The sequence below is a fragment of the Barbus barbus genome, assembly GCF_936440315.1.
Source record: "Barbus barbus genome assembly, chromosome: 30".
Taxonomy (NCBI): domain Eukaryota; kingdom Metazoa; phylum Chordata; class Actinopteri; order Cypriniformes; family Cyprinidae; genus Barbus; species Barbus barbus.
In genome coordinates this window covers 13,447,665-13,473,277 of record NC_136758.1, presented here as the reverse complement: position 1 = coordinate 13,473,277, position 25,613 = coordinate 13,447,665, and the positions used below count along the sequence as shown (strand labels likewise).

At 36.2% G+C, this 25,613-nt stretch overlaps 3 protein-coding genes across 3 annotated transcripts in view; 2 read left to right on the top strand and 1 right to left on the bottom strand.

Moving 5' to 3' along the window:
• LOC306850397 (rho GTPase-activating protein 5-like) overlaps positions 1 to 9,602 on the top strand; it is a 38,249-nt gene extending 28,647 nt beyond the window's left edge. Inside the window, exons 4-7 of the mRNA XM_079386018.1 lie at positions 1,809 to 1,886; positions 3,624 to 3,755; positions 7,465 to 7,570; positions 7,784 to 9,602. Of these exons, the coding sequence (XP_079242144.1) occupies positions 1,809 to 1,886; positions 3,624 to 3,755; positions 7,465 to 7,570; positions 7,784 to 8,099 (632 nt within the window). The 3' untranslated portion in view covers positions 8,100 to 9,602. The remainder of the gene's footprint in view (positions 1 to 1,808; positions 1,887 to 3,623; positions 3,756 to 7,464; positions 7,571 to 7,783) is intronic.
• A 553-nt stretch (positions 9,603 to 10,155) lies between these two features.
• LOC306850398 (BRISC complex subunit abraxas 2-like) lies at positions 10,156 to 19,101 on the bottom strand. The gene is made up of 11 exons (XM_079386019.1): positions 19,078 to 19,101; positions 18,731 to 18,858; positions 17,085 to 17,175; positions 16,252 to 16,288; positions 16,044 to 16,110; positions 15,699 to 15,889; positions 15,359 to 15,481; positions 15,015 to 15,038; positions 14,732 to 14,816; positions 14,064 to 14,181; positions 10,156 to 13,975 (listed from the first exon to the last, which is right to left on the bottom strand). The coding sequence occupies exons 2-11, from the start codon at positions 18,800 to 18,802 to the stop codon at positions 13,515 to 13,517; spliced, it is 1,269 nt and encodes a 422-aa protein (XP_079242145.1). The 5' UTR covers positions 18,803 to 18,858; positions 19,078 to 19,101; the 3' UTR covers positions 10,156 to 13,514.
• A 318-nt stretch (positions 19,102 to 19,419) lies between these two features.
• Positions 19,420 to 20,972, top strand: LOC306850054 (EEF1A lysine methyltransferase 2-like; the record flags this gene model as incomplete). The annotated part of the gene is made up of 4 exons (XM_079385461.1): positions 19,420 to 19,486; positions 19,672 to 19,796; positions 20,582 to 20,798; positions 20,882 to 20,972. 4 exons carry the CDS (start codon positions 19,420 to 19,422, stop codon positions 20,896 to 20,898), a joined length of 426 nt encoding a protein of 141 aa, XP_079241587.1. The 3' UTR covers positions 20,899 to 20,972.
• Positions 20,973 to 25,613: the final 4,641 nt, after the last annotated feature.

Here is a 25,613-nt window from a genome sequence, read left to right as displayed (position 1 = left end):
TTATGACTGGTGGCAACCAGTGTTAAAGGGATAGTTCACCAAATAATGTAAATTGTCATTAATTACTCACCCTCATGTCGTTCCAAACCTGTAAAGACCTTCATTCATCTTCACAAATTAAGATATTTTTGATGAAATCCGAGAGCTTTCTGACCCTCCATAGACCGCAACGCAGCTATGACATTCAAGGCCCAGAAAGGTAGTAAGGAGGACATTGTTAAAATAGTCCATGTGATATTAGTGCTTCAACCATAATGTTATGAAGTTACAAAGAATACTTTTTGTTCGCAAAGAAAACAAAAATGAGTCATTGTACTCTCATGAACGCATGGAGGAGACTGACACGAAAGAGAAGTAATTGTTGAACAGTCATTATTTTTGTTTTCTTTGCACACAAAAAGCATTCTTGTAGCTTCATAAATTTAACGTTGAACTGCTGATGTCACATGGACTATTTTAACGATGTACTTACTACCTTTCTGGGCCTTGAATGTGCCAGTTGCATTGATGTCTATGGAAAGTCAGAAAGCTCTCAGGTTTCATCAAAAAAATCTTAATTTGTGTTCCGAAGATGAACGAAGGTCTTACGGGTTTGAAACAACATGAGGGTGAGTAATTAATGACAGAGTTGTCATTTTTGGGTGAACTATCCCTTAAAGGTGCAATATGGCCACCTAGGGAGTGTCAGCCAGACATTTTTTACAGTATTATCATAACTGTAGTATTAGCATGATAGCAATGTTTAATTTTCCCCCCAATATTTGTAACTAGCTAGATCTCTAGATTTCAAAAAGACTCATGTTTCAATTATTTTGACCTGTTTGTGGAGGAGGGACCGGCTCTGACATGTGCGAGCATCTCAAGAATGCACAGCGGTTTTGACTTGTAGCAGTTAGCAGCCCACAATGCTTTGGAAGTGACTGTGGGGGCCCTGTGTTTTGCATCAGCGCTCCGGAGCACTGCGGAGCTGCACAAGGTCATGGCTTCACAGAGCTATCTTTAGCTTGATAAACGGGCTTCAGTAGATTAGACGTAATGGAAATAAAGAGATACACGCAGCGTTATCGGTCAGGGAACTGGGAAGTATGGGTTGAATTCTGCTGCATTCTCTGCATTTCTGCCCTACTTTTTCTCTCAGTGAGATCAGCTTGTATGTCCACTCATCCATCTGGAGTGGCCCAGTTTACTGGGTTGAGTGCATGATTTTAAATATTTGAGCAAAGGTTGTAGAAAAAGAGCTGTGCTGTGGAAAGGCTGTAGATCTATAGCTCTCAGAAACATTTGGTCTTCTGAGGAAGATTTGCACCTCTGTAATGACAGCATTTCTGCGGATGTGAGATAAACATACTGTTTTGGCAGATGCTTTCTTACCTGTGACTGACAACAACATACCGTTCCTTTAGAAGATATTACGTACTCGGTTGGAATAACACAGCAGCACAGATACAGCTAATCATATTTAAAAGCCCAATTAAAAAGATGGCCTTGGAATAAAAAGAAAAAGGATCATCTCACTGTTCAGAGATGTTTTGTTTTGTTAATTTTCTGTCAAAAATATGGACTTGGTGTACCTTAACTGGTGTTTTCTTCATCCTTTACTGTTTGTTCTGCAGTGTTTCTTCATTTGTATTCACTTCATATTGAATAAGGAACTAGAACCGACACCTCTCGTTCATTTGTGCATCCTTTTATATGGCTGCTTCAAGCATTAGCTGTTTTTTAGAGCACTAACTGCTTTGTTCCACTGAGGTTTTGTCGCATAACCTTTGCGGGATTGATTTTAATGAAGTGTCCCTCTTAATTTGCAGGTCTCACCGCAGAGGGCCTTTATCGAGTGAGTGGAAACAAGACTGATCAAGACAACATTCAGAAACAATTCGACCAGGGTACGTACTGATTTTAACTGGGCTCTGTGGGAAATTAGGCTTCATTTGCAGGCGTTTGATGGCATGCCGCTAGGACACATGTTGGAAGATAGTTCACAAATTGGATAGGAGACTGATAAACTCTTGTTTGAAGGGTTAATTTGTATATTTGATTTTTCTCATCACCTTTTAGATTCATTATGGTTCTATTTAAGACACACACTGCTCAGCTGCAATTACCAGAAAGCTAAACAGTCTCTGGTCTCTTGTCTGCTTCAGTCGTTTGCTTCATTTAAATGTGCAATATATTAATCATATTTATTTTATATAAAAATATATATTTTTTTCATTATTAGATTTTATTTAAATTATTTCCTTTTTTTAGAATTTTTTTTTTAAATATAAAAATATAAGATTTTCTCTTCATAGTACATGAATGTTAACACAATTTACATAAAATGTAATTTTGAAATCAAAATTTTCTTATTTCTAACTTCTAACTATCACATCGTGAAATCTCCATTCAGCAGCATGAAGGAGGAGAAACAGGCCCTGAATTACGTGATTATGATCGTTCACACTGTAAATGGACCATTCCTGTAAAAACAAACTTGACATTTGTGGCTTCTGACTGGCGTGAGGCCTTCAGGCCTCCATCAAGCTGTGATTTGCACTAGATATTAGCTTATGCAGGACATTTTTAGCTTAAATCTTGTGACACATAAAAGTGATCTGTTATATACTCATTTTAAAGCTCAGAATTAAATTGTCACTACACTGACAAAGTATTGAGGCAGTTATAGGCTCGTGGTGGACGGTATGACCAAAATTTATTCCATGACACAAAACAATTTTATTTCACTGTAATGGTCTATATCAAAGTGTTGTTATTATGGTAGCAAATCCATTGAAAAATATATTCTCTATATTGAATAACTGAGTATTTTGGATAATGCAGTGAATTCAGTCTTTTACTTCATTTGTTTGTAGCTTGATGGACAGGAACCAAATTATAAGATTATTCATAACAAATGAAACCTGGCATCCATGCAAAAGCGGCTTTTAGCACATTATGTAACACTTGAGTTAAAAAACAACAGCCTTAAAACAAAACTGACAAAAAAAAAATGCTGTGCATAACAAAACCCATAAGTTCTTCCTTGTTTTGACAACTTTGCAATATATTTCCTCATTATTGTTTCCTCATTGCTCTCATGTGTAATATCATCATACCGCTCGCTATTACAGAACATATACGTTTTTATTTTGTAGCTTAAGTGAATCCACTCTTATTTTCATATATCTTTCAAACCAAACACTAGTCATCTCTAGCTGGTGAGTTGTGGAGATGAGTGGGTGGAAAATCTTCAGCCAAGTGACCAGATTATTCACTCAGAGAGCCATCGTTTGCCCAAAAGAGCTACTATAGGCATCAGTCTGCCCGCTGGGCTGGAGCCATTTGCCTCCCTCTCTTTTTCTCTTCTCCATCCTCACGATACTGTGAATTGGGTGCTTTTTCTCCTTCTTGTGTTCATTCAGTGCCTTTTGCGGAGAGATCTAGTCTGACAGCTGTCATTTCACCTTAAACCCGGCTCTTACAGCCTCTCTTTCTCTCTCATTCCTATTTGTTTTCCCTTTCTTCATAGTTTTCCTTCTATTCTGCTCGGTCCTGTTAAATCTGTTTTAGTGGCTTTTCCAGCACTGATAAAGGGAGTTGACTGCTTTGGCAAGTTCACACTATTTTCATTCTTCTTGCAGACCACAGTATTGACCTGGTAGTGATGGATGTAGCCGTGAACGCCGTGGCTGGGGCCCTGAAGGCCTTCTTTGCCGACCTCCCCGACCCCCTCATACCGTATTCTCTCCACCCAGAGCTGGTGGAAGCAGCCAGTAAGTATCCATTCATTCAGGTTATCAAGTGCTGCTTCTTTGGCTGAGATTTGTGGTAACGGACTGCTTTAGAACATCTCGTTTTATTAGTTACCGATTGTTTCATTTAAGACTTTAAGCTGACAGTTTCTGCTAAGTGTGGTATTTAGTAGCTTTATCTACCCTTAAGTAATTATTATTATTTTTTTTAATTGGTGCTGTCAAACGTTGTGATTTGTAATTGTGATTAAGCGCATTCAAAATGAGTTTTTTTTTTTTTTTTTTTTACATGTGTGTATACTGTGTATATTTATTATGTGTATATATAAATACACACTCATACAGTATATATTTTGAAAATATTTACATGTGTATATTTTTATAATTGATATTATATATAAATGTTTAATATACAAATATACAATTTTTCTTAAATATATATGTGCATGTGTGCGTATTTTTAGAGAGATTGCCACCAAACTCTGTGAACATGATCTCAAGACATTGGGGACGCTAAATTGCAAAGGGATTTTTGACTTTGATATCTCGAACAAGTTTGCATGTGGCGAGGCGATGAAGTTATTGCAAAAAATGAGACCGGAAGTGTCTAATAACATCCACATACATTGTCTGATTTTGATCAAACTTCAGGGTTTTGTTCGTCATATGATGTCGATCGAGTCATTTTCAAATTGTTTTGAATTTAGCATATTATTTTTACTTGATTTGCTTCAAACTTTAGCAGAATAATGTCAAAATGTCAAAACATGGCCGATGTAAAACTGTGAAGGGAATATTGATATCTAAAATACTGTTGCCATGGCAACGTGTTAAACTTCAACATTCTTTTCTGGTGATTTTGAGGCAGATAATATGATTAGAATTGAATGAAACTCAACACATATATCAGTATTAATGTTAGACACTGGCAAAAACTCATAAATGAGCGTGGAAAAGGCACTCTATAGCGCCACCTTTTGACAAAACTTGGGGGGGGTTAGTTTTAGCTACAGTCACGAAACTTGGTACATACATTGTTCTCATCAAGCCTGACAACTTTCTAATTTACACTCATTAGCTACGACCAACAGGAAGCCGGCTATTATTGCTTGAATGTCAGTATTTGGGAAAATCAGGCTGTAAATTAATTCATACTCCTCCAAGAAGAAACAAGTAGTTCACACCAAACTTTGTCAACATGATGCCAATATACTGAAGATGTTAAATTGTGAACGGATTTAGGATATCTTGAACGGTGTGGCTATGGTGATTTATTAAAATAACAGTTAAAAAAAGATGGCAGTAATTTTCTTGTATCTTTAAAGTGCAGCTTCCAAACACTTCATAAAAAATTACATACAGAGAACAAGTCATTCTTAGGAAATATGATTAATTTCACGAATATACAATACGCTATGGATAGCAGAAAATTAAAAAACTATCAGACATCTAATGTTACTCTGCTTCTGTGTGTGGGGGGTGGGTGACTGTGGGTTGAGGGGGTGGGTGAGAGAGAGTCTGTATAAACGTTTGATGGTTTAAAAGTAACCGTAAAACAGTTCAGCTCACAGATGAAGACTAAGCTGTAAGGCAGGCAAAAATATTTAACGAATGCTTAAATCAATAAAATCATTAAAAATGCTTATTATAAAGTGTTATCAAAACCTTTATAAGGTCTCATTTGTTAACATTAGTAAATGCATTAACTAACATAAACTAACAATAAACAATATATTTGTATAGCATTTATTAATGTTTGTTGATGTTCATGTTAATTCACAGTACATTAACTAATGTTACCATATAAAACTTTAAATTTTAATAATGTTTTAGATTTAAACCTAATGGCCCAGTTTCACAGACAGGTCTTAGACTAAACTAGGATTAGGCCATAGTTCAATTAGGATATTTAAGTAATTTTTATAAACATGCTTAGAAAAAAAAAAACATTACTGGGATGCATCTTGAGACAAAACAAAGGCACTGATATATTTTAAAATCAGTCAGTGCAGGTTTTATTTCAGTTGAAACAGCTCAGACTTGCATAGTAATCTAGCCCAAGGCTTAAGCCTTGTCTGTGAAACCGGGGGTACATTAACTAACATCAATAAATGCTATATAATTATTGTTCATGTTAATATACTGTAGTTGATATTAATACTGAAAACATATTGAAAAGTGTTACCAAATCTTTATATATTGTGCTGTGTGTGTGTGTGTTTCAAAGTCTTAATGGTTTGGATTAACCCTTTCATTGCCGTATCCCTCAAATCTAAACTGCCAGAGGGTTAATGTAATGCATGTGCTCGCTGTGCACCGTCTTCCTGATGCCACCGGGGTGGCGTTTGTACTGATGGCTTGGGCCTGCCATCGCTGCTTGCAGCTATATTTTTATCTTGTTTCTCCCCATTAATATAGCCTTGACAGTTGGCATGGCACATAATTATTAACAAACAAATATTTCACATAAGGATTGGAAAAATTGCAGCAAAATGGCTGAAATGAGTTTATTGCCAGTATTGGGTATAAGCCATCAAACTTCAGTTGACTCCATCTGTAGTTATGTGTCTGACCCCGGCCTCTCATTCAAACTTCAGTCTTCACAAACAGCAGGTGGGCGGAAGTGTGCCGAGGTAAAATGAGGCAGGTTTAGTGACACAGCGTTCATCCGTTGCATCCGCACAGGCTGCAGCTACAAGAAATACAGGAAGTGTGTCTGCTACAGCTATGAGAACAAGTAGCAACCTGCCCGTGTTACTTCATTTCAACAGCCTATGAGTCCAGTTTTTTTCTATCTGTCCCTGGTTTCTTCTTTCAACTACGTTCAATATTAATCCCATCACCACACCGTCTAATCCCAGCCCAAGGTAGCTGAGAAGTCATTTAAATGCATCTGCATTTCCGTTTGATGCTTCCGAGTGCTGAATCTAATCCAGGGCCCCCTGTGATGTACTCCTCATTATTTCTGAACCACACTGCTGTAGATAAATGACATTAAGTGCTGGGATGCTGTTCTTTTTGAACATACTGATATTTCAGCTTTATCTCTTCCCTCCCCTTCCAGGTTTTTGGCTAGGCAGTTGTAGCTTGTTGTTCTTATACAGAAATTTCTTTTTGATAATGAGTAAGACATGAATGCAAATTTCTAATTGCCTTTCTGCTAGAAAAGATAAAATATATATTAATTACGTGCTTATACGTTTGAAATATTCAGTGCTTGTTGAACTTAATTAAAAACTGATTGCACGTCTCTCTGAGTATCTGATTATGATTGGTCACTTTTGGTTTACAGTTAAATATTTTTGTGTAATATATAGGGATGATATTGAAATTCCGACCAAAATTTTAAATTCTGCACTATTGTGTTTTGAAAATAAATGCTAAAAACTAAAATTAGTCATTTAAAATTCTACAAGTGAATTTATGCATCACAACATTCTAATGTACAGTTAAACTGGACATTCATTTTTAAGGTCAATAAATATTACATTTACCAGAGTTATTAAATGACTTGTGTATAAAGATCAACCTTAAGTGATCATTTGGTGAAATAAGGTATGAAATAATGTATTGATAGTTTAAAGTCTTCTGTAATAAGCAGAATAATGTACAAATAGCCAGTTATCACAAAATAAACCATAACAGGCATTAATCAAGAGGTATTAATAAATCAAAGTCTAAATATTTTCTCACTTCTGTCTAATGAGTTTGTTAAATGTGTTTTCTCCAGAAATTGTAGATCATTATGAGAGACTGCAAGTGCTGAAGGAAATAGTGAGAAAATTTCCTCCTGTGAACTTCGAAGTTTTCAAATATGTCATCACTCACCTCAACAGGTAAAGCTTCAGCTTCCCCTTTATATTTGTCTTTCATTTTATAAAATAGTTTATCTTTGTTAAAGTTCTTTTAATAGTAATTTAACCCATTCATCTTTGTATATAGAGGTTGATTCCCAGATTTTTTTTTTCTTCATTTTTTTTTTACACACACACATACATGTGTGTGTAATATATACTTTTTAAAATGTATTTTATCTCCTTCCTCCATAGGGTAAGTCAGCATAGTAAGACCACGTTGATGACGGCCGACAATCTGTCCATCTGTTTTTGGCCTACGCTCATGAGGCCTGATTTTGAGAACAAGGACACGCTGTCCACCACCAAACTCAACCAGTCCGTCATCGAGACCTTCATTCAGCAGTGCCAGTATTTCTTCTGTGGTGGTGAAATCACAGAGCCCTCCAGCGCCGAGGGGACGCCTCCTCCACACAGCCACGGCTTAGAGTCCCTGCTGGCCCTTCAGCTCCCTCCTCCCCTCCAGCCACAGCAGATCCAGCACCCGCTGCCCCCCGAACCCCTCATATAGACCTCCTACTCACATTCGGCTTGTACGTGTGCGGATAAGCTGCTTAAAATAAGTGAAAAAAAAAAAAAGAATTTTTTTTTTTTTTTTTTTTTTTTTTTTTGTACAAAGGAAGATGTGACTTGCATAAGACCTCCCCATTTTTTTTTTTTTCCCTTTTCTGTTCCTCAGCCAGTCTGAATGAGAGACTGAATGAAAAATTGTAAAGAAAATGTCAATGTTAGTTTGACATAGTAAATGTGCACATTCTAATTTCGAACATGGCAAACATAAGGCAGATATATTTATAACACTTTTTTGTTTTGAAAGACAATGGAGCTGTCAATCACTCACTAAAACCAACACCACATGCACGGCTTGTCATAATGGCAAAATGTGCCATTTTTCTGCTTGTTTGTCCCCTTTTTATTTTACATTGGACTAAAGATATATTTTTAGGATATTTTTATCTTAAAGACAGCAGTTGTTGTTGCGGTGGTGTCCCAAGGCGTTTGGGATTGAACTAATATGAGTTTATAAACTCAGAGGCACCTGCCTAGGATGCACTTTGTCCTACAGACTTTGAAACGGGAGCCCCTCGTACTCTGGAAACCACAGAAAGGGAAACAGCCCACTGCAACCGTTTGGCACATCTCAGAGATCCAGGCTTCAGAGGACGCCAGGTTATCTCCGTTCTCGTTTCATGTTCGTTCGTTTAGTTTCCGCAGACCACCTTCAAAATTTCTATGGTTCTGTTGATTAATTTTTTTAAACTGAATTTGCATGTTCTTTGCCACTTTTAATAACTGAAAGAGAGGAAAAAAAAGTTAATGCTTAATTGTTTTTATGCAAGACTTTTTTTTTTTTAATCTAACTTGTTTGAGGGAACATTAAACTGGGGTCAAATTGTTATATTTGTTTGTTTGTGTCATGCCATAGTTCGACTCATATTTTGGCTTTAATCCCTACAATAGGAAAATATATATATATATATATATATATGTCGGCATCGTTTGATGGCTGGCAAAACAAAAATCACGGGGTACTGGAGCTCTGTATAATCTTGTAAAACCTATAATCAGATTTTTTTTTTTTTTTTGTGGTATGGTGTATTAAAATTTGGGGTTAGATCCATTGACTGTACTTAATTCCCTATATAAATAAAACTTTTTTTGTTTGTTTTTCTGTTTTTATTAAATGGTACTGAATTTTGTTCCACTGTAACACGCTGTTTAGAAAGCTTGCAGTCTTTGTATGGAATACAGCACAACTCAGAGGTGTTTAGTTGTGATGTGGGAGCTTGTATGTGAATGGATGGGAACAAAAATGACAAGATTGATCTCAATTGACTCACTAAAACGGAGGAAAGGGCTCAATAGGGTAAGTGTGCAGCTGCTAGGATCCCATTTAGTGTAGTTTAAAAGAAAAGAGCAACATTGTTCATATGACTGCCTCATATGATGTACAAACTAAATATTTTAACATCATCTGCTATGTATTATAGTAAATAAATGATTTTGACAAATGATGTTTGCCTGATGTTATTTTTGGGGTGTGTGAAGAAACAACCAATGGATATATTTAAAATGTCCTCTGTAATCAGGGTTGCCAGATCTTTGCCATAGAACCAGCTTATTTGGCAGTCAAAGCTAGCCAAAAAGTTTTAAAATCTTCCACTTCCATACCTAAAATACACATTTTAGTTACTATTTTGCATTACACAGTTTTAACTTAAAAATCACAGTATCATAAAAGGTCTGTTTACAAATAGGATTATTTTACAGCTAGTGTACACAGTCGTTGGTGGGGATGCTAATCCTTTATTTTTGACTATTCTTGGTCTTTCTGCAAACACGCTGCTCATCAGTTTGTGTGTCGTTTAAATAGAGTAGATTAAATATTTAAATACAAGCATTCCAATCAAATATAATTTCTGCAATGTGTCAAACATTTAACCCGCGGGGAGACAAAAAATCAATGCCTGGCAAATTTAAAGTAGCCCAGCACTTGGCAACCCTGCAGACCCGTGAATGAATTGCGCCACCTTCAGGATCAAGATATAAACTACACGACTCAATCCAACAGTGTGCATTACTGCCCTTTATTTGATTTTGTTTACATTATTAGGCACAATTCCTACGTGTTTGTTTTGTAGCGAATATGCTAACATAACTACCATCAAGGACACAAAATTGAGCTTATATATGAACAAAAATTCAACAATTCTGGAAGGAAGTCATTGTTCCACCTGAGGCTGAAAGGTTTTGCCATCATAGGTGAGAATTTAAAACGGTTACATTCAGTGAAATGGGAACTGTTCTTGCTTTCAAACCTAATACATTTGATAGCTCAGCTCACTTTGTCTTGTGTAAAGAGTATCAAATCATATTGTTATTCTTGGCTGCATGTGGAGGTCTTTTGGAGGAAATCCGAAGACTGCAAAAAACGTGTTAAAATGTGGCTTTAAGTGCCAGTCAAGATTTTGCAGACTGCAAGATAAATGGGCCTAATAATTTAACAGATAAGGATAATGTCTGAGGGAGAAAAAGTGCTTTTTTAACCTAACATTATAGAGTAGTTGTACTCCTGTCAGAATTTATTCTCCCCTGTCTTTTGATACCTGCATTACTTTTGTGAATGTTCAATCTGCTCTTTTCCGTACAATGAAAGTGAATTGTGACCACAGCTTACTTAAAATTGCTTACATTAAGCTTATCATATGGCTTCAGGTTTGGAATATAGTGCATAGGTCATATGGACCACTTTAATGATGTTTTTGCCTTTATGAAGCTTGACAGAACCTCGTCTCCATCCACATTCATTGCATGGAAAAGAGAAGAATGAACAATCTCCAACTATCTTTTGCAATTTACATAAGAAAAAAGGCCTTGAAAGGACATGAGGGTGAGCAAATAATGACAGAAATGGGCAAATTAGCCACCAAAGAATACAATACGTGTTTGCTGAAACACTGCTACTACTTTATAATTGGGAATTTGCTTCATATTTGTAAACACGTTGACAGATTTATGAAAGAAGTGGATGGAACGGTTAATGCTTGCAGGTGCTTGCAGTAGTGCAACAGCCTGCCAAACACAGTCTACACTTGTAAAACACGAGAGACTTCAGTCCAATTCTGATGGGAACAATGTTAATCACTCACAGCTGCTCAATTGCAGGGAAACGGTCACGTCTGACCTGCAGCTGACTAAACTGACAATAAAAATGACAATCACATCATTGCAATTTCCCCATTAAAATGGCACACTGCCAAATTTGGACTCATTTCGTAATCAGATTTGAAAGCATCTGTAAGGAGAGAGCAAAAGGCAATATGGCAGCGAGGACTGACACTGAATTAGTTGAGTTGTCTTTAAATATTCAGAGGACAAATTTACTCTGATTAATCATGAATAGTAAATATTAGTAAAAAAAAAAACAGATCAGATTGTTTTTTTTTTTCGGATTGTCAGATTGTGTTTATGCATATATATTTTATCATCTTAAGTGGCATTTACGTTCATCCGAACTTTCTAAGGAACATGTTAGTTATGATAAAATGGCATTTTAAAGCTCTGAGGGACTGGCTGCCAGCTGTCCAAACAAGCCCATGTCAAGTTTAAATGTGGAATCTCTCCACTTTAGTGTCATTGTTCAGTTTACATATTCCTATTGAAATCCATGGGTGGTGGTTTTTGGCTGTACACTTGAAGACAGATGCCAAGGTCAGAAACATTTAAAGCAGACGGTCAATGCAACATGATACAGCTGACTAAAACATCTGTGTCAGTGTACTCTCATTCACACTCATGCCAGGGAACAACCATTTCTTATTTTTTTCTGTCCTACACAGATCTGGAGAAATATACTGAATGAAAAGTGAGACATTCTCGGCCTCTGCCAAAATAAACGTCAGAGCGTCAGATCCTGAGATAAAACTAAGAAATAAGTTTTGGAATCTTTGGGTGAAAAAGTCAGACAGCTCATCAATCTGATTCAAGTCACTTGCCCAAATTGTTCACAATATGCACGACATGGGTGAATCTCACAAGAACGTGTTACAGTCATTTCATTTTTCAAGTCTATATTTGTATAACATTTGTAACTGGAAAAATATTAAGAGTATGTTTTTGGACTTTTTTGTGACATTTTTTACATTGTAAAATCAGTTTCCACTAAATTTCCAAACGTTATTGCAAAAATTGTTTTTAAAAATAAAATAAAATTGTCAAGTATTTATACATCATGGCAGTTTGTTATTTAATGGTTAATTGTAAAATGACCCAGTCATGTTTTTCTGAGATTCACACACATACAAAGTTGAGGGAAAACGTCATTTTGGTTTGATCAGATGTAGCAAAACATCCACTAACAGATGACAAAACTGCTTCTACCTTTAAAGATCTGCTGCATATGGCTGAAATCTTTATTTCACGTTATCACAGAGCTCTAAACTGATCCACCGCTGCATTGCTTTGAGCAATCATGTCTTCTCAACTATGGAACAAAGGCATGTGGACAAGATGTGAGAAAACAACAGTCCAGGTACTGTAAAAGAATCCTGAGATCGATGATGCTGCATTTTGACCCTTCCAGTTTCTGATGGCTCCGTCAAACCGTACGACCGGAAAATTCGGTTAAAGCTCAGTGGTGAAAGTTTGAAGTGCAGCAGAAAGAAATATAATATTCGATTCATTCAATAGGACAAAAATGTGTTGGATTTAAGCCAATGAAATTAGTCGTGATCTACAGTATGCCATAGAAAATACAAGCACCCCTTATCAAAGTAACTTTTATAATCGTTGACCAAAAATTATCTTTTTTTTCTTATGAATAGGCCATTATATTACTCAAACAAATCAAATATAACTGATAAAACCAAAAATAAAATAAATTTTCTAGAACACAAACTGTTCAAGTGTCAGCTGTAGTCCTAAGCACTTATTATAACGGATTTGTTTTCTGTCCATTCAGATTTACGAAGCAAGACAATGAAGATGGAATAAGCTCACACAGAGATGTGTTTGAAGGCCGCAAAAAAAAGACATCATTCCCTTTGCTTTTCTATTCAAATACAGACCAAAAGAAGGCAAAACAGTGCAAGAGGTAAATGGTGCAAGTACCGAATGACTCCAGTGAGTTGCAGACATCGAGATAAGCAGGATGCACCTCTCCACCCAAACAAAATCAGAGAGGAGAGCATGAAACGGAGAAAAGTTGGCCTGTCAATCCACACGGATGGGGATATCGTTCCATTCCACTTCGGAGTTCGTCGAAACACAATGACGTCCTCTGCACAGAGTTGTTAAATGTGTACAACAGGACAGCATTGGCATAACTCACAAAAGGCAAGTGCTTGTTTGTGTTCTGAACACCAAGACCTCACGATCACACCTAGTTCTGTTCGGTCATCAATATGCCCGTTGGTTTGTTTGATTACTATGAGCCTGGCGGGCTGTGGGCATCACCGTCGGGCCACAGGGTAGCCGGTCGTCCTAATGCAACGGTTTCTGTTAAGGAAGGTGGTTGCAATTGCTCGCTAACTAAATTTTCATACTCGCTACTGTCCTCGTCATCGTCGTCGTCATCCTCCTGGTCTTCCTGGCCGGTGGCCTGACGGTTCAGGGAATCCGAGCTCGAACCGTCTCCGTTGCCCAGGCCCAGACTGGGAGACGGGTGTCCAGGTGAACCTACGGCTTGGGGCCGCGGGAGCAGTATAGCGCTTGGTGAATCTGGAGGCAGTGTGGTGCTGTAGATTGGTGGAGATGACGAGTTCACGGGTCTCTCTAAACTGGGCTCCACCGAGGGACCTGAGAGCACGACTCGAGTCAGTGAAGAGTGTGAGGAGTCAGGAAGGGCAGAGTTATCGGGAAGCGTGACAGCGGCCGCCTCTTGGAGTCCTGTAAGGAAAATAGAGAAGATAATAAAAGGAAGTGTTTCCCTTTTTTGTTAAACAAGCAACAAATGCGCAGAGTCATCAGCACGTACTTCTCTCTTCCTCAGCGCTGTTACGTTTCCTGAGAGCGATTTCCTCTTTGAGTTTGTTCACTTCTTCTTGGATTTTCTCCCTCACTCGTTCACTTTGATCCACTTCACAACACACTGCCTGCAGGATGACAGAAAATTCATTAGGGATGCATGATATTATTGGAACGTCTTAAAATGTAAACATCAGCAGCATCCCGGCTCAAGATGTGCTAGTGATTTGTAGATTTTTTATAGCTCTTTTGCTTTAGAGCACCTTCAAATGTTAAATCTTTAAGTAAAATGTAAAAAAAATAAAAATAAAAAGGCAGCGGTGATTGATTTTATTTAGTTATTTTCAAAGCTTTCAATGTACTTATAAAAATAGCTTTAATAATCATTATTTAGTTCTAACCAGTAAGTTTTTTCTCAAAACTAATCAAAACTAATCAAAAAAAATAAATAAATAAAATTCATAATCTCTGCTGCACTGGAAAGACTTGTTGTTTCCGAAAAAAGGAAATGTATATCAGTATCGGCTATCGTGCATCCCTAAAATTCATAGATAGCACATTCTGAGCATAATTTATTTAAAATATTTAAATGTTATTACACATAGAAAACTGTGGTGTATTTTAACCAACATCTCTTGAAGTTATCTGACAGTTCAGAAACATAAAACTGTAACTCACCTGCACTCTTTCTTGAAGGGCACTGTATACTTGAAAAATAGCTCGGATGTCTTTCATCACGCCATCCTTATCAAAGAACTCAGTCCTATAAATAATTTAATAAAAAAATTAATTGGATATCACTAATTCAAGTATTTACTGCAGCAAAAGTAAGACTATGTTTTACATGCTGTGCAGTTTAAATCATGTAAATTAAGAAAAACTGTATCACAATTTCTGCAAACATATCGAGCAGTGCAACTGTAATCAACATTGATATTATTAAGAAATGTTTCTTGAGCACCAAATCAGCATATCAGAATGATTTCTGAAAAAAAACACAAAAAAAAAAAACACGTGACACTCAAGAATAATGCTGAAAATTCAGCTCTGCAGTCATAGGAATTAATTACATTTTAAAATATATTCAAATAGAATAGTTTTTAATTGTAGTAATATTTCACAATATAACTGTTTGACTGTATTTTTGATCAAACAAATGTGGCCTTGATCAACAAAAGAGACTTCTTTAATAAAATCCTATATTTTTGAATGGTAGGGTAAAATCAAAATAACACAATTTGCTATAACTACACTTTGAGACATGGCTAAAGAGGAATACTGAACATTGCAGTCAGGTTGCCTCACCCGTGTTCTTTAATGACACTGGCGTAGTTCTTGGAGGTGTTCGGCACAGATGAGACTTTATATTCCTGTTGACTGGTGGTGCCCAAATTTGGGATGCTTAGAGATATCCTCTGATTATACCTGCTGAGATAAAGATCAAAATTGCAACAGAAATGCTCATAAACACGATATCAGCTACATCACACCATTTTCAAACATTATGCATGGCATTATGAAATAACAATATGAGAGACAAGTCTCTATACTGTTAAACAGAATCATGATTTTATCATATTTTGCAAATTTTTATCCCACAGTATTACATATTTCCATAAGTATGTGTTAACCAGCATGTACATACTTTCTGTTGGGCCTGAATAGCACGTACTCCAAAGCATGTGTGGAACTATTGGCTGTGGAGATGAAGCTGAACAGGAGGAAGACCAGATCTGGGATGCCAAGTATATGGGTCAACTGCTTATGGATCACCTGCTCCCTGAATGACATCTGCTGTTGAGTGTTCCTTCTAAAGCGGTACCAGCCGATAACATTCTGCTCAAAAAGAAGAGACATTGTGAAGTGGGTCGGCTGAATTAAACACACAAAGTCGAACACAAAAGGACAAAGAACCTGTCAAGGTACCCTTTAATAATTTATTAATTTTACTCTCTAAATTTTTTATGAATATTTCATGGTAACTGCTTACTTTTCTTCTGTCCTTGAGGATTCTGTTGAGATTTTCTTCATTGACGTTACCTGCATAGTCATAAAAGCTGCAACACACAAAGAATTTTTGCAGTTAAATCTTACCAACACAAAACATTTAAATGGTAGTGTATATTTTTATTATAACATATAATAAACATTTTAGAATGCATCTACTAAATCCAACTGCCCATGCAGGACATTCTTACCTAAACAGTTGTGCACAAGGTTCATGATTATGGACCTCTGAAAAACAAGTGAATGCGAGTGATCAATTCTATTCAACATCTGAGTAAAGCAAGCATGCGGTGACTGTTCAAGAGGTCTCATTTAAATATTTATAATACGCATACAGACAACATTAACCTTGGAATAGAAGAAGGAAAATATGTTAGCAGATTTGTTCTCTAAAAACTGTAATATGCGACGTGGAAGCTCAGCCATTGTGATCTGAAGGTTGTCTAGCGAGGACAACATGACTTTCATAATGACTCATCTTACTGCAAATATAAGGTAGCTATCTGGGCCCGCTTTTAATGTTGAAGGCCTTTGTGAAATTCTTTGTACAGTGATCAGAGATGAAGGGGTCCTGGGAGCAGCGCCAAACTCATGAAACATGATCACTTAATGTTGGAGAGAAGCTATTTCCAGCATTTCTGAGCCAAAAAGGTTTACATTGATGTATGAGGCTTTATCTCTCAGGCCTTAATCAGGAATGCTGGCTGACACAAACTTAACTTTAACAAAATTGGGTAGTTTATCAGGTTATTGACAACCAGGACAGCTTGTGACAGTACTTTGAATGGTTGAGACTGAACAGATTACATCAGCCATATCTTGAACTGATAAAGTCCCTCAGGTTGTCACATCCTCACTGTTAAACGTGTTATGTCTGTGATTTGAAACTTCCAGGATTTCGGTAACGGGATGCATCAGGCTTTGATAATGCATGATCAAATTTCCCAAACTAAAATGGTCATTAAAAACTCTACATTTTGTCTGTAGCTTTGGGACAGTAAAAAATAATCAACCATGGTTTTACCTATTACATTGAGGAATTCTGAGCTACCGATGTGTGAGTCACTGATGCTTAAAGTCTCCTCCTGTCTCACTTCTCCCAACAGGAAGCCCTCCTAAAAGAGGCATAAAAGATGCATAAAAATGGCATTTCAAAGGCAAAGACAGTTTAGTTAAGATCGAATGTTATTATTACCACAAGTTAATAGACACTTTCAACAAAAGGTACAAAATAAGGCCTGCTACTGTTTTAAAATGAAGTAATAATTACTATTATTACTATTATTACTCAAAAATTGAGATCTCTACATACAGTTTAATAACATTGAATGATTTAGCAATTTTTTAGCATTAAACATGATAAACAAAATTAAATATACAAATGTTAAAAACAACTTAAAACTACAAATTTATTTATTTATTTTTAAAAAACAGCATTCCAAATTTATCATATATTATGCTGCCATTTAGTCAGGGCTTGCTAGTTTGTGACATGTTAGTTTTTAGATACTGACAAACTTATCATAGTAATATAATTTTAAAGAAAAAAACGTTGTTTTTTTCCCTTACCGTAACAGGCCAAATGCCATTTAAAGGGACATTTGATGTGTTTAAAAAGCAAACAAAACCTAATTTGCACCTCTAAAGGTCATGGTATACCAAAATGTAGGTGAATATACCTAGAACTCGTGCAACAAATGTGTTACAAAATGGACAAGTTTCTACAAGGAGCTCTGAAAAACAGAAATGTCCCAAACAGGGCTGCAATGAGAGAACAACAGAAACACTGTTCTCCAGGCACACAACACAATTTCCCTGGCTATTTGATCAGTTTCAGATCACACTGAAAATGCTGATTATTCTAATTAAAATAAAATTAGGTTACCAATTAGGTTTAGATATTCAATAAGGAAAAACAGTAAAAACCCTCATATCTTTGACTGAATGAAAACAGGTTAAGCATTACACCTGACTAACCAGCCCAAAACAACTATGCGAAGCCTGCATCACCTCCTTCCTAATGCCTCAACTACTACATTAGAGGGCAGGACACAAAGAGCGAAAGGGATTTGTGAACAAGCCATTAAATATGTCTGTCCGACATTCAAGTTTGCATTTGACAGTTTTTGCTGACAAACAAGTTAGCCAGCCAGCTAATGTGACTATCTTGACATCTCGACGAGATTGAATTGACCCAACGCTACCGGCGGTGTACATTTATGACAACGAGCAATAAATCATATTGTGAATAAACGGCAATGACACTTTCTGACAAGCTTGTAAAATCTTTCGGCTTGTAGGTTTGCTAGCTGTCACCCTGGCTGCGTCTCAAAACCCAGTGTGCTGCCTACCTAGACCGCATTCTGTTAATCATCAAAGGCGTGTACTGAGTCAGCTCTATTCGACTTAAAATATCTAAAAATGCCATGAAATAATACAAAATTCCCGATGACTGAATTTTCAGCATTCTAATACACCTTTGAATGTTACAAAGGCTGTCTAGGTAGGCGGCTCACCAGGTTTTGATACACAGCCCCTCTGAAGCCACAACAGGAAGATGACACCGGGAAATGAATTAATTGTGATTTGATGGAATAAACTGTTTGTTGTTTCGCTATGCGGTCGTGCCCTTAAACATTTACCCTCAAAGTCAGATGACAGAGTACTTACATGGTCGGAACCGCTGTTGGCACTGTGATAACACACAGAACTAAAAGTGTATCCCGAAATTGACGCCGCCATGATGGAAACATACGCGCCGAGCCCACAATCCTTTGCGCACGCACTGTTAAACCAGCCTGAACATGAATAAACAAATCCTCTGCTGAGGTACAAGATGCGCACCCTATATGTTTTTAATGCTTGACTGGATGATTTTTTTTATTATTATATGAATAAATTGTATAATTAATACTTTTTATTTAAAGAACATTAATTACCTTAATTCTTAAAACGTTATAAATGACACGTAAAACTACAACTATTTACATGCTTGTTTTACAAACCATAATATTTACCTTGAAACAACAACAACCGCGTCATCTGTCTCTGTGCAACAATCGTCATCAGAACTGACGACACGTCACATTACGTCATGGCTGTGGAATGATGTAAAACATAAAGTAAGAGTTATAATTTTGTACACCAAAAATGTGCAACATTTGTCAACTGTGTGATGTTTTTATTTATTCATTTTGTTTTTCATTTTGCATATTGTTTTAATTTATATCTGTCAATCCGTGTATTTTTTATCGCCTTGCTTTCAAGTTTTGAATATGCAATACAACTATACCTTTACCTTCATTAAAAACCTTTATTTTGAAGCGTCCTGTCCTTTAGACGAGACGTCATGAGCACACATGGGGCAGAAGACTGCACAGAATTACAAGATGATTTTGCTCCTTCAAAACTCAGAACATAGGAGTAGTAAGAGATTTTACTTGATTAGTTAGCCCTTCTATTGTCGATCTCACAGTAGACCAGCACATGGGTTACATTTATGCTTTTGCTTCTGCAATACCTCACATGAATACTGTATTCTCCACCGTGTATATTAGTTGTGTTTAGTAATACAGGACTGTAGACTGTATATGAAGACTGTAATGGGTCAGTCTTTAGATTTGGTGAGGGAAGCATGGACAGAGTGATCAGATGGATGGAAGCACAAAATGTACCTGAAAATGCAGCCATACTTGACATTGGAACTGGAAATAGCAGGATGTTTCTTGTGGAACTGGCAAGTCAAGTTCAGATGAGCTCTGCATTTAGTTATTCACCTTATATTCAATCATTCTAATTAATTATTGCTAATAAAAAATCAATTCTATTAATCGAACAATATTAAGTGAGCTTAAACTTAAAGCAAAAACAAACATCTGTCAGTAAGGAATGAATTAAGCTTTGAATTAAGTTGATTTTTCAACTTGGCTGATATTTGTTCCTGTTTTAAACATAAACATTAGTTTTTCATAAAACAAGAATTTTGATGTAGAAGAATTTAAATGGTTATGTAAATGTATCTTGATTTAGGAGTCTTTAGAGAAAACTGAAAAAAGATCAAAAATACCGATAAGATACTAAGGATAAATTTACTAAAGATACTAAATTTCACGAAGTTGTATTTTCAGACTTTGTAGCATTGCTTGTTCAAGACATTGACATTATGATTATTATCACATTGAAGTGTTATGTTCCAGTTTATTCAATTTCATACTTTACATGAGCTTAAATAGGTCTTAAAATGTTGTCAAGTCTTTACCTGGCAGAAACTCTCACAGTGTAAATAAGTATAAATAATAATCACATGAATCATCTTTTAAGGCCAAGCATGGAATAAGAGTATTCCAAGGCTGCTGTAGAGCTCACCGTAAATATTCTGGAAGAGGAAGACTTAAAAAATGTTCAAATTCAGGTAATTGAAATGTTTTATTTTTAACTTACATAAATGAAGTAAATAAATTCACGGCACATTTAAAAATAAAAGGGAATTCTTACTTGCCTTTGTGTTTGACGTCCTTTCAGGTGGAGGATTTCCTGAACCTCAGTACAGAATTGAAGGGTTTTGATGTATGTATAGATAAAGGCACATTTGATGCCATTAGTTTGAGCCCAGAGGACAGAGAGGAGGCAAAAAAGCTCTATGTGAACTCTTTAAAAGCTGTAATGCAACCAAAAGGCTTCTTTATCATCACCTCCTGCAACTGGACCAAAGAGCAGCTGCTCCAGATCTTCAGACCTGGTATCTTCACATATTAGCATATTCCTTAAACTAATTATGTTTCAAATACTGTGATTAATGTAATAAAATTGTATTTCTTGCAGGGTTCGAGTTGGCATGAGAGCTGCCCATCCCCTGTTTCCAGTTTGGTGGTGTGACGGGTAACTGCGTGACAGCTTTAGTGTTTAAACGGATTGACTGATCCTTAAGTTTTTTAAACAGTCTGTTTTTTGTTGCAATATTAGCCGTGTAATTTTATAATAAACTGTTTTGGTAAATATCGAACTTGTTTTTATTAATATTGAGGTAATACAAAGAAACACACGAGGGCAGTATTGAGCTACATTTGAATCTTAACGTTATGTCCATTTTTACTCGTTTCTTATGAAGTTGTGTAATGTGAGGCACAAACATGAGTAGTTAATTGTTGTATACACTATCAGGTAAAGTTATTTTTTGGCTTTCTATGTAGGGTTTTATCTTAAGATTTTTATAATATTTTTTCTTATGTATTTTTAACGTATTTTAAAAAAAATGTCTTTACGTGTAGGATTTTGTCTGGGATTTGGGCAATATAATTTTCATATTTAAAGAAACAAATTGAAGTAATTTTTTTCTTTGTTTGTTTGTCTGAGATTTGAGCAATACCTTTTTTTCTTACACATTTATAAGGTAATTAAAGTTTTTTTTATTTTTTTTTGCATGTAGGTTGTTTTCTGAGATTTGAGCAATACGTTTTGTAAGGTATTCTAAAACTATTGAGGCCATACAACGGAACTGAATGTAATGAAAATGCCAGCTGTTGAAGTAAAGTGCGGTGAAATTTGTTAAATAATATTTACATTGCCATTTAATTGCTTGTTTTTAATGCCAAGTTTTCAGGCAGCACTTTAAAAGCCAATTTAATACCAAATTATAAAATCAATTTAACTAAAGCAGTATTGTCAAAAAGCCCCTTTATTTGTGCTACATAATTTGTTTATCCATTTACTAAACATCCAGTAATTGAGCTTTTTTAGCAGTTTTCACGCACCAGAGCTTCACCCCGAAGCTCTCAAGTACTCTTGCAAAGTTCCTGCGCTAGTGTGAATGTGCGTCTGTGTCTCACTGAAACGACTGAACATTAACAAATGTCTCCTGCATAATACTGGGTCACACTATTGACACCTCAGGAATAGCATCCATACGGTCTCTGTTACCTCTCTCTATCTTGGGGATATTTCTTTTTCTCTTGGTCATTTTTAAGAAAAAGTCTGACAGCTGCACCTGATAAGAAAATGATTGAGCTTCCAGGACACGACTGCTACCACGGCAACAGTGAAAGAGCAATAAAAGACTGGCTTTGGGCCATGATGCTGTGGTACTTTAAAGTGAGAGAAATCCCCCATACCTCTCTGGTTATTACCCTGTCCCCCAGCCGGAGAATGAAATGAGAAACAAAGACCTGAATTTAAATCTCTCTCAGCACCTTCCAGAAAACAGAAGTTTACATTAAATAAATGGATTGAGGGTGTGAAAACCTCACTTTTTTGTGCATCAGCATTTCTTGTCAGTAAAACTCTGAGTATCCAGACAGCTCTTATTGAAGCAGAGATGCTGAAGAGTGAATTAATAGTGTGTGAGATCGATGGCTAGCCAGTGTACATAAATGTGGAAATCAGCTGTGAAGTCCGTAGCATTGGATCAACTGTACCATGGCCACTCAAACACACAGTGACCTTGCGCTGGTTAGTGTCAGGATTTTGGACTGTTTTTGTTGTGTTTTTTACTCCCCATGTGTTCCGTGACCCAGTTTCTCCCTCATGTTGATTGTTTAATTTGATTTCAGGTGTGTCTCCTTAGTTCCCTCGTTATCCTGTCTTTAAAAGCCCCAGTCCTTCCAGTTAGTGTTTGTTGGTTCTTGAATTGTCTTCCTGAATGTCTTCCCTGTCTGTGCTGTTATCCTGTTGGATATTAAAGACTCTCGTTTTGTGAATTCCTTGTTTCCTTGCTCCAGCGAATGTGACAGTTAGGAACTTTCAGGGTCTTGTTTGGAGCCCTGGGACTTTACAGGATCTACTACTCTATTGACAAGATGGTCCTTTATTATGTAATAAATAAAATAAACTAAAATAATAAATTATCCTTAAATTGCCTTAATGCCTTATAGTTTTGTTTTCATGAACAAATATTTGTTAGTTAAATGGATGCATTTCAAAAACATAAATAGCCAAGTAAATTTTTATATCGTTTCCACTTCATCAGAATGTTATGAAACTTGGGGACTTCTGTGGCACTTGCTATAAATGAATACACACACACAAAATTACGGACATGATTAGAAAAGGCTAATTGGTCTTAGAAATAGTCAGTCCTGTGACCTTTGTGGCCAAAATTACTGCCATATGAATGGGCAGAGCATATTATTTCTGAAAATCCTCTTATAAGCAACCAGGGAATGCACATGAGGTTGCATCATGGTATTTTATATGGTATGGTATTACATATGATTTTCTTTATTTCTTTACAAGATAAGAATGATACAATATGCCTTCCATGCATTGAAATACCTTTAATCTATGTTTAATACCTTTGCTCTATTTTTCTCTTAAACACTGTATTAATTAAAAAATAATATTATTTATTCCCTAAATTTTTAAATAATTTATATAGAAATAAATGGTGCATCATTTAGAGTGGAATATTGTTTAGTACACTGAATTGTGTTTTATAATATATAACAAAGAAATATAAAAATAATTTATTTGAATAATTTATAATTTATTGATTTATTGTTTCTGTCTACATGAGTGAGTAACTGAACAAAATCATAAAAAAATAGCACTAGTGTGTGTTCATATACACCATGATTAATTCTGTTTTAAATTTGTTTGGAACTATTTCCAGCAAAAATACACAAGGAAACTTATTGGCATTATTGTGTCGAAGAGAAAAATGATTCAATTTTAACATCTTGGTTTCTCTCTGTTTTTGGAATCACAAACATGCTGATACTCAGAGCTTTCTTGCTTATTGTGATCTTATGATCTGATTTATTCTTTGCTATCGAGAAATTCTGTTTAAACCTTACAGTCAAAACCATAAAATAAAAAAAAAAATCAATTTCCATTGCCAGGTGATTATCATTCAACAGGTTGCAATAATGAATGCTAGTGTGAAAAGCCCACTCGTGTTTTTTAATATAAGACTCTTGATTGTTCATGATTGTTGACTATTATCCTCTACTTGAATTTAAGGATAGGTCTTCATTTGTCTCACATTTATCTGCATAATTAGAGTGTTAAGCCTTTAATTCAACATCGAAGCACGGCCTCTCTAATGAAGAGAAATGTATCCGTTGTGTTTAATTGAATTAATTTACTAAGTTTGCCTTCTCCCTAGTCTGCTAAATACAGACTGGATATATTTTATATAAAGTTTACTCTTCTGTCACTAGTTTAGCACTCTTGGGTTTTCCAAGGATCTTCAGCAAATGTAAATCCACAGTGATGGAATATAGGAGAAAGAAGTGGGCTGGAGGCTCTTCTGTAACATCTTTAACTCAATCCTGCTCTCGTCATGCAGGAATGGGCCCCAGCAGGTTGAGCGTAGACTAATGGTCGGACTAAAATACATAACCTTTGTTCAAAGAGGAGGTGGAGAGTTCTGGGAAAAGATGGAGCGGTCGAAGACAGAGCATGCAGAGAGATGTAGCACCTGCTCAGTCTCCTCATAGCGATCGATGGGATCTCAGTGATGAAAATCTTTGACATTAGGGCCTGTGTGGATGCTAACAGGGCCAGGTCATTGTTCATATAGATGAACTGCAGTAGAATTGGGACACTAAAACTGTGAAAAAAGGAAATAAATATGATTTGATCTTTCAGATATTTTTTTTAAATAAGTAACTAACGCCCTCTAAAGCATTCTATTTCCTCATCCATCATAAGAAAATGATATTTTATTATAGTATGGGTTAAACTACATTTAAATGGGTTGATCCTGAAAAGGTGGACTGAAATGTTGGCGGCTCTTAAAATAACTGTAGGCCATTAGGGGCCTACAGCAGAATCCCTCTGGGATGTGAGCAATAGCTTTTGCCCTGTATTGAAGATTAAATATGTTTGATATCCACCGACTAGATAGAATCAGTCTGTTCAACTTTGAAACTTCAAGGCAAGTGTGTTGGAGCTGGTTGGAACTAAATTCTGCAGGATGTTGGCCCCCCAGGAGCAGGATTGGACACCCTAGTCTCATTTAACCAGTGGCACGATTCTCACCACTTCTGAAATCACACCTGTTGTCCCCATCACATTTTTTTTTTGTACTTAACCTTCAGTGGCTGCATCCAAAAACTTAGGCAGCTGACTTGATGCTTCACTGCCTTATCAGGCAATGACTTTGCAAGCAGAGTTTACGCATGAAGGTACTGATTTCGGACAGACTTCCGAGGCAGCATAACGGTTTAATGATCTATTCTACACCAAAAGAGAGCTTTCGTGATTACTAAAATACTAATTTCGTTAGTAAAACGAAAAGTTGGCCAAAACCTATATTTACACAAAAACTGACCACCAACTGCAACTTTCAGACTCCATCCCCCGGTTTCACAGACAAGGCTTAAGCCTAGTCCTAAACTAAAATGAAATTCTGAACTGTTTCAACTGAAAGAAACTTGCACTGACTGCTCTTAAAATATGTCAGTGCCTTTGTTTTGTCTCAAGATGCACACCAGTAAACATTTTTTCTAAGGCACGTTTATAAAAATTACTTAAATGACTTAATTGAATTATGGCCTAATCCTGGTTTAGGCTAAACCCTGTCTATGAAACCGGGCCCATTTTTATTTTTTTGCTC

Bases quoted from the DNA above. Each gene is read 5' to 3' on its own strand.
- LOC306850398 (XM_079386019.1), bottom strand. From the start codon at position 18,802: ATGGCGGCGTCAATTTCGGGATACACTTTTAGTTCTGTGTGTTATCAC. The intron at 16,289-17,084 runs GTAAAACCATGG...CTTGTTTTTCAG, and splicing joins AGAATTCCTCAATGTAATAG to AGGTCCATAATCATGAACCT. The intron at 15,039-15,358 runs GTGAGGCAACCT...GTTTTTTTTCAG, and splicing joins AGTGTCATTAAAGAACACGG to AAATCATTCTGATATGCTGA.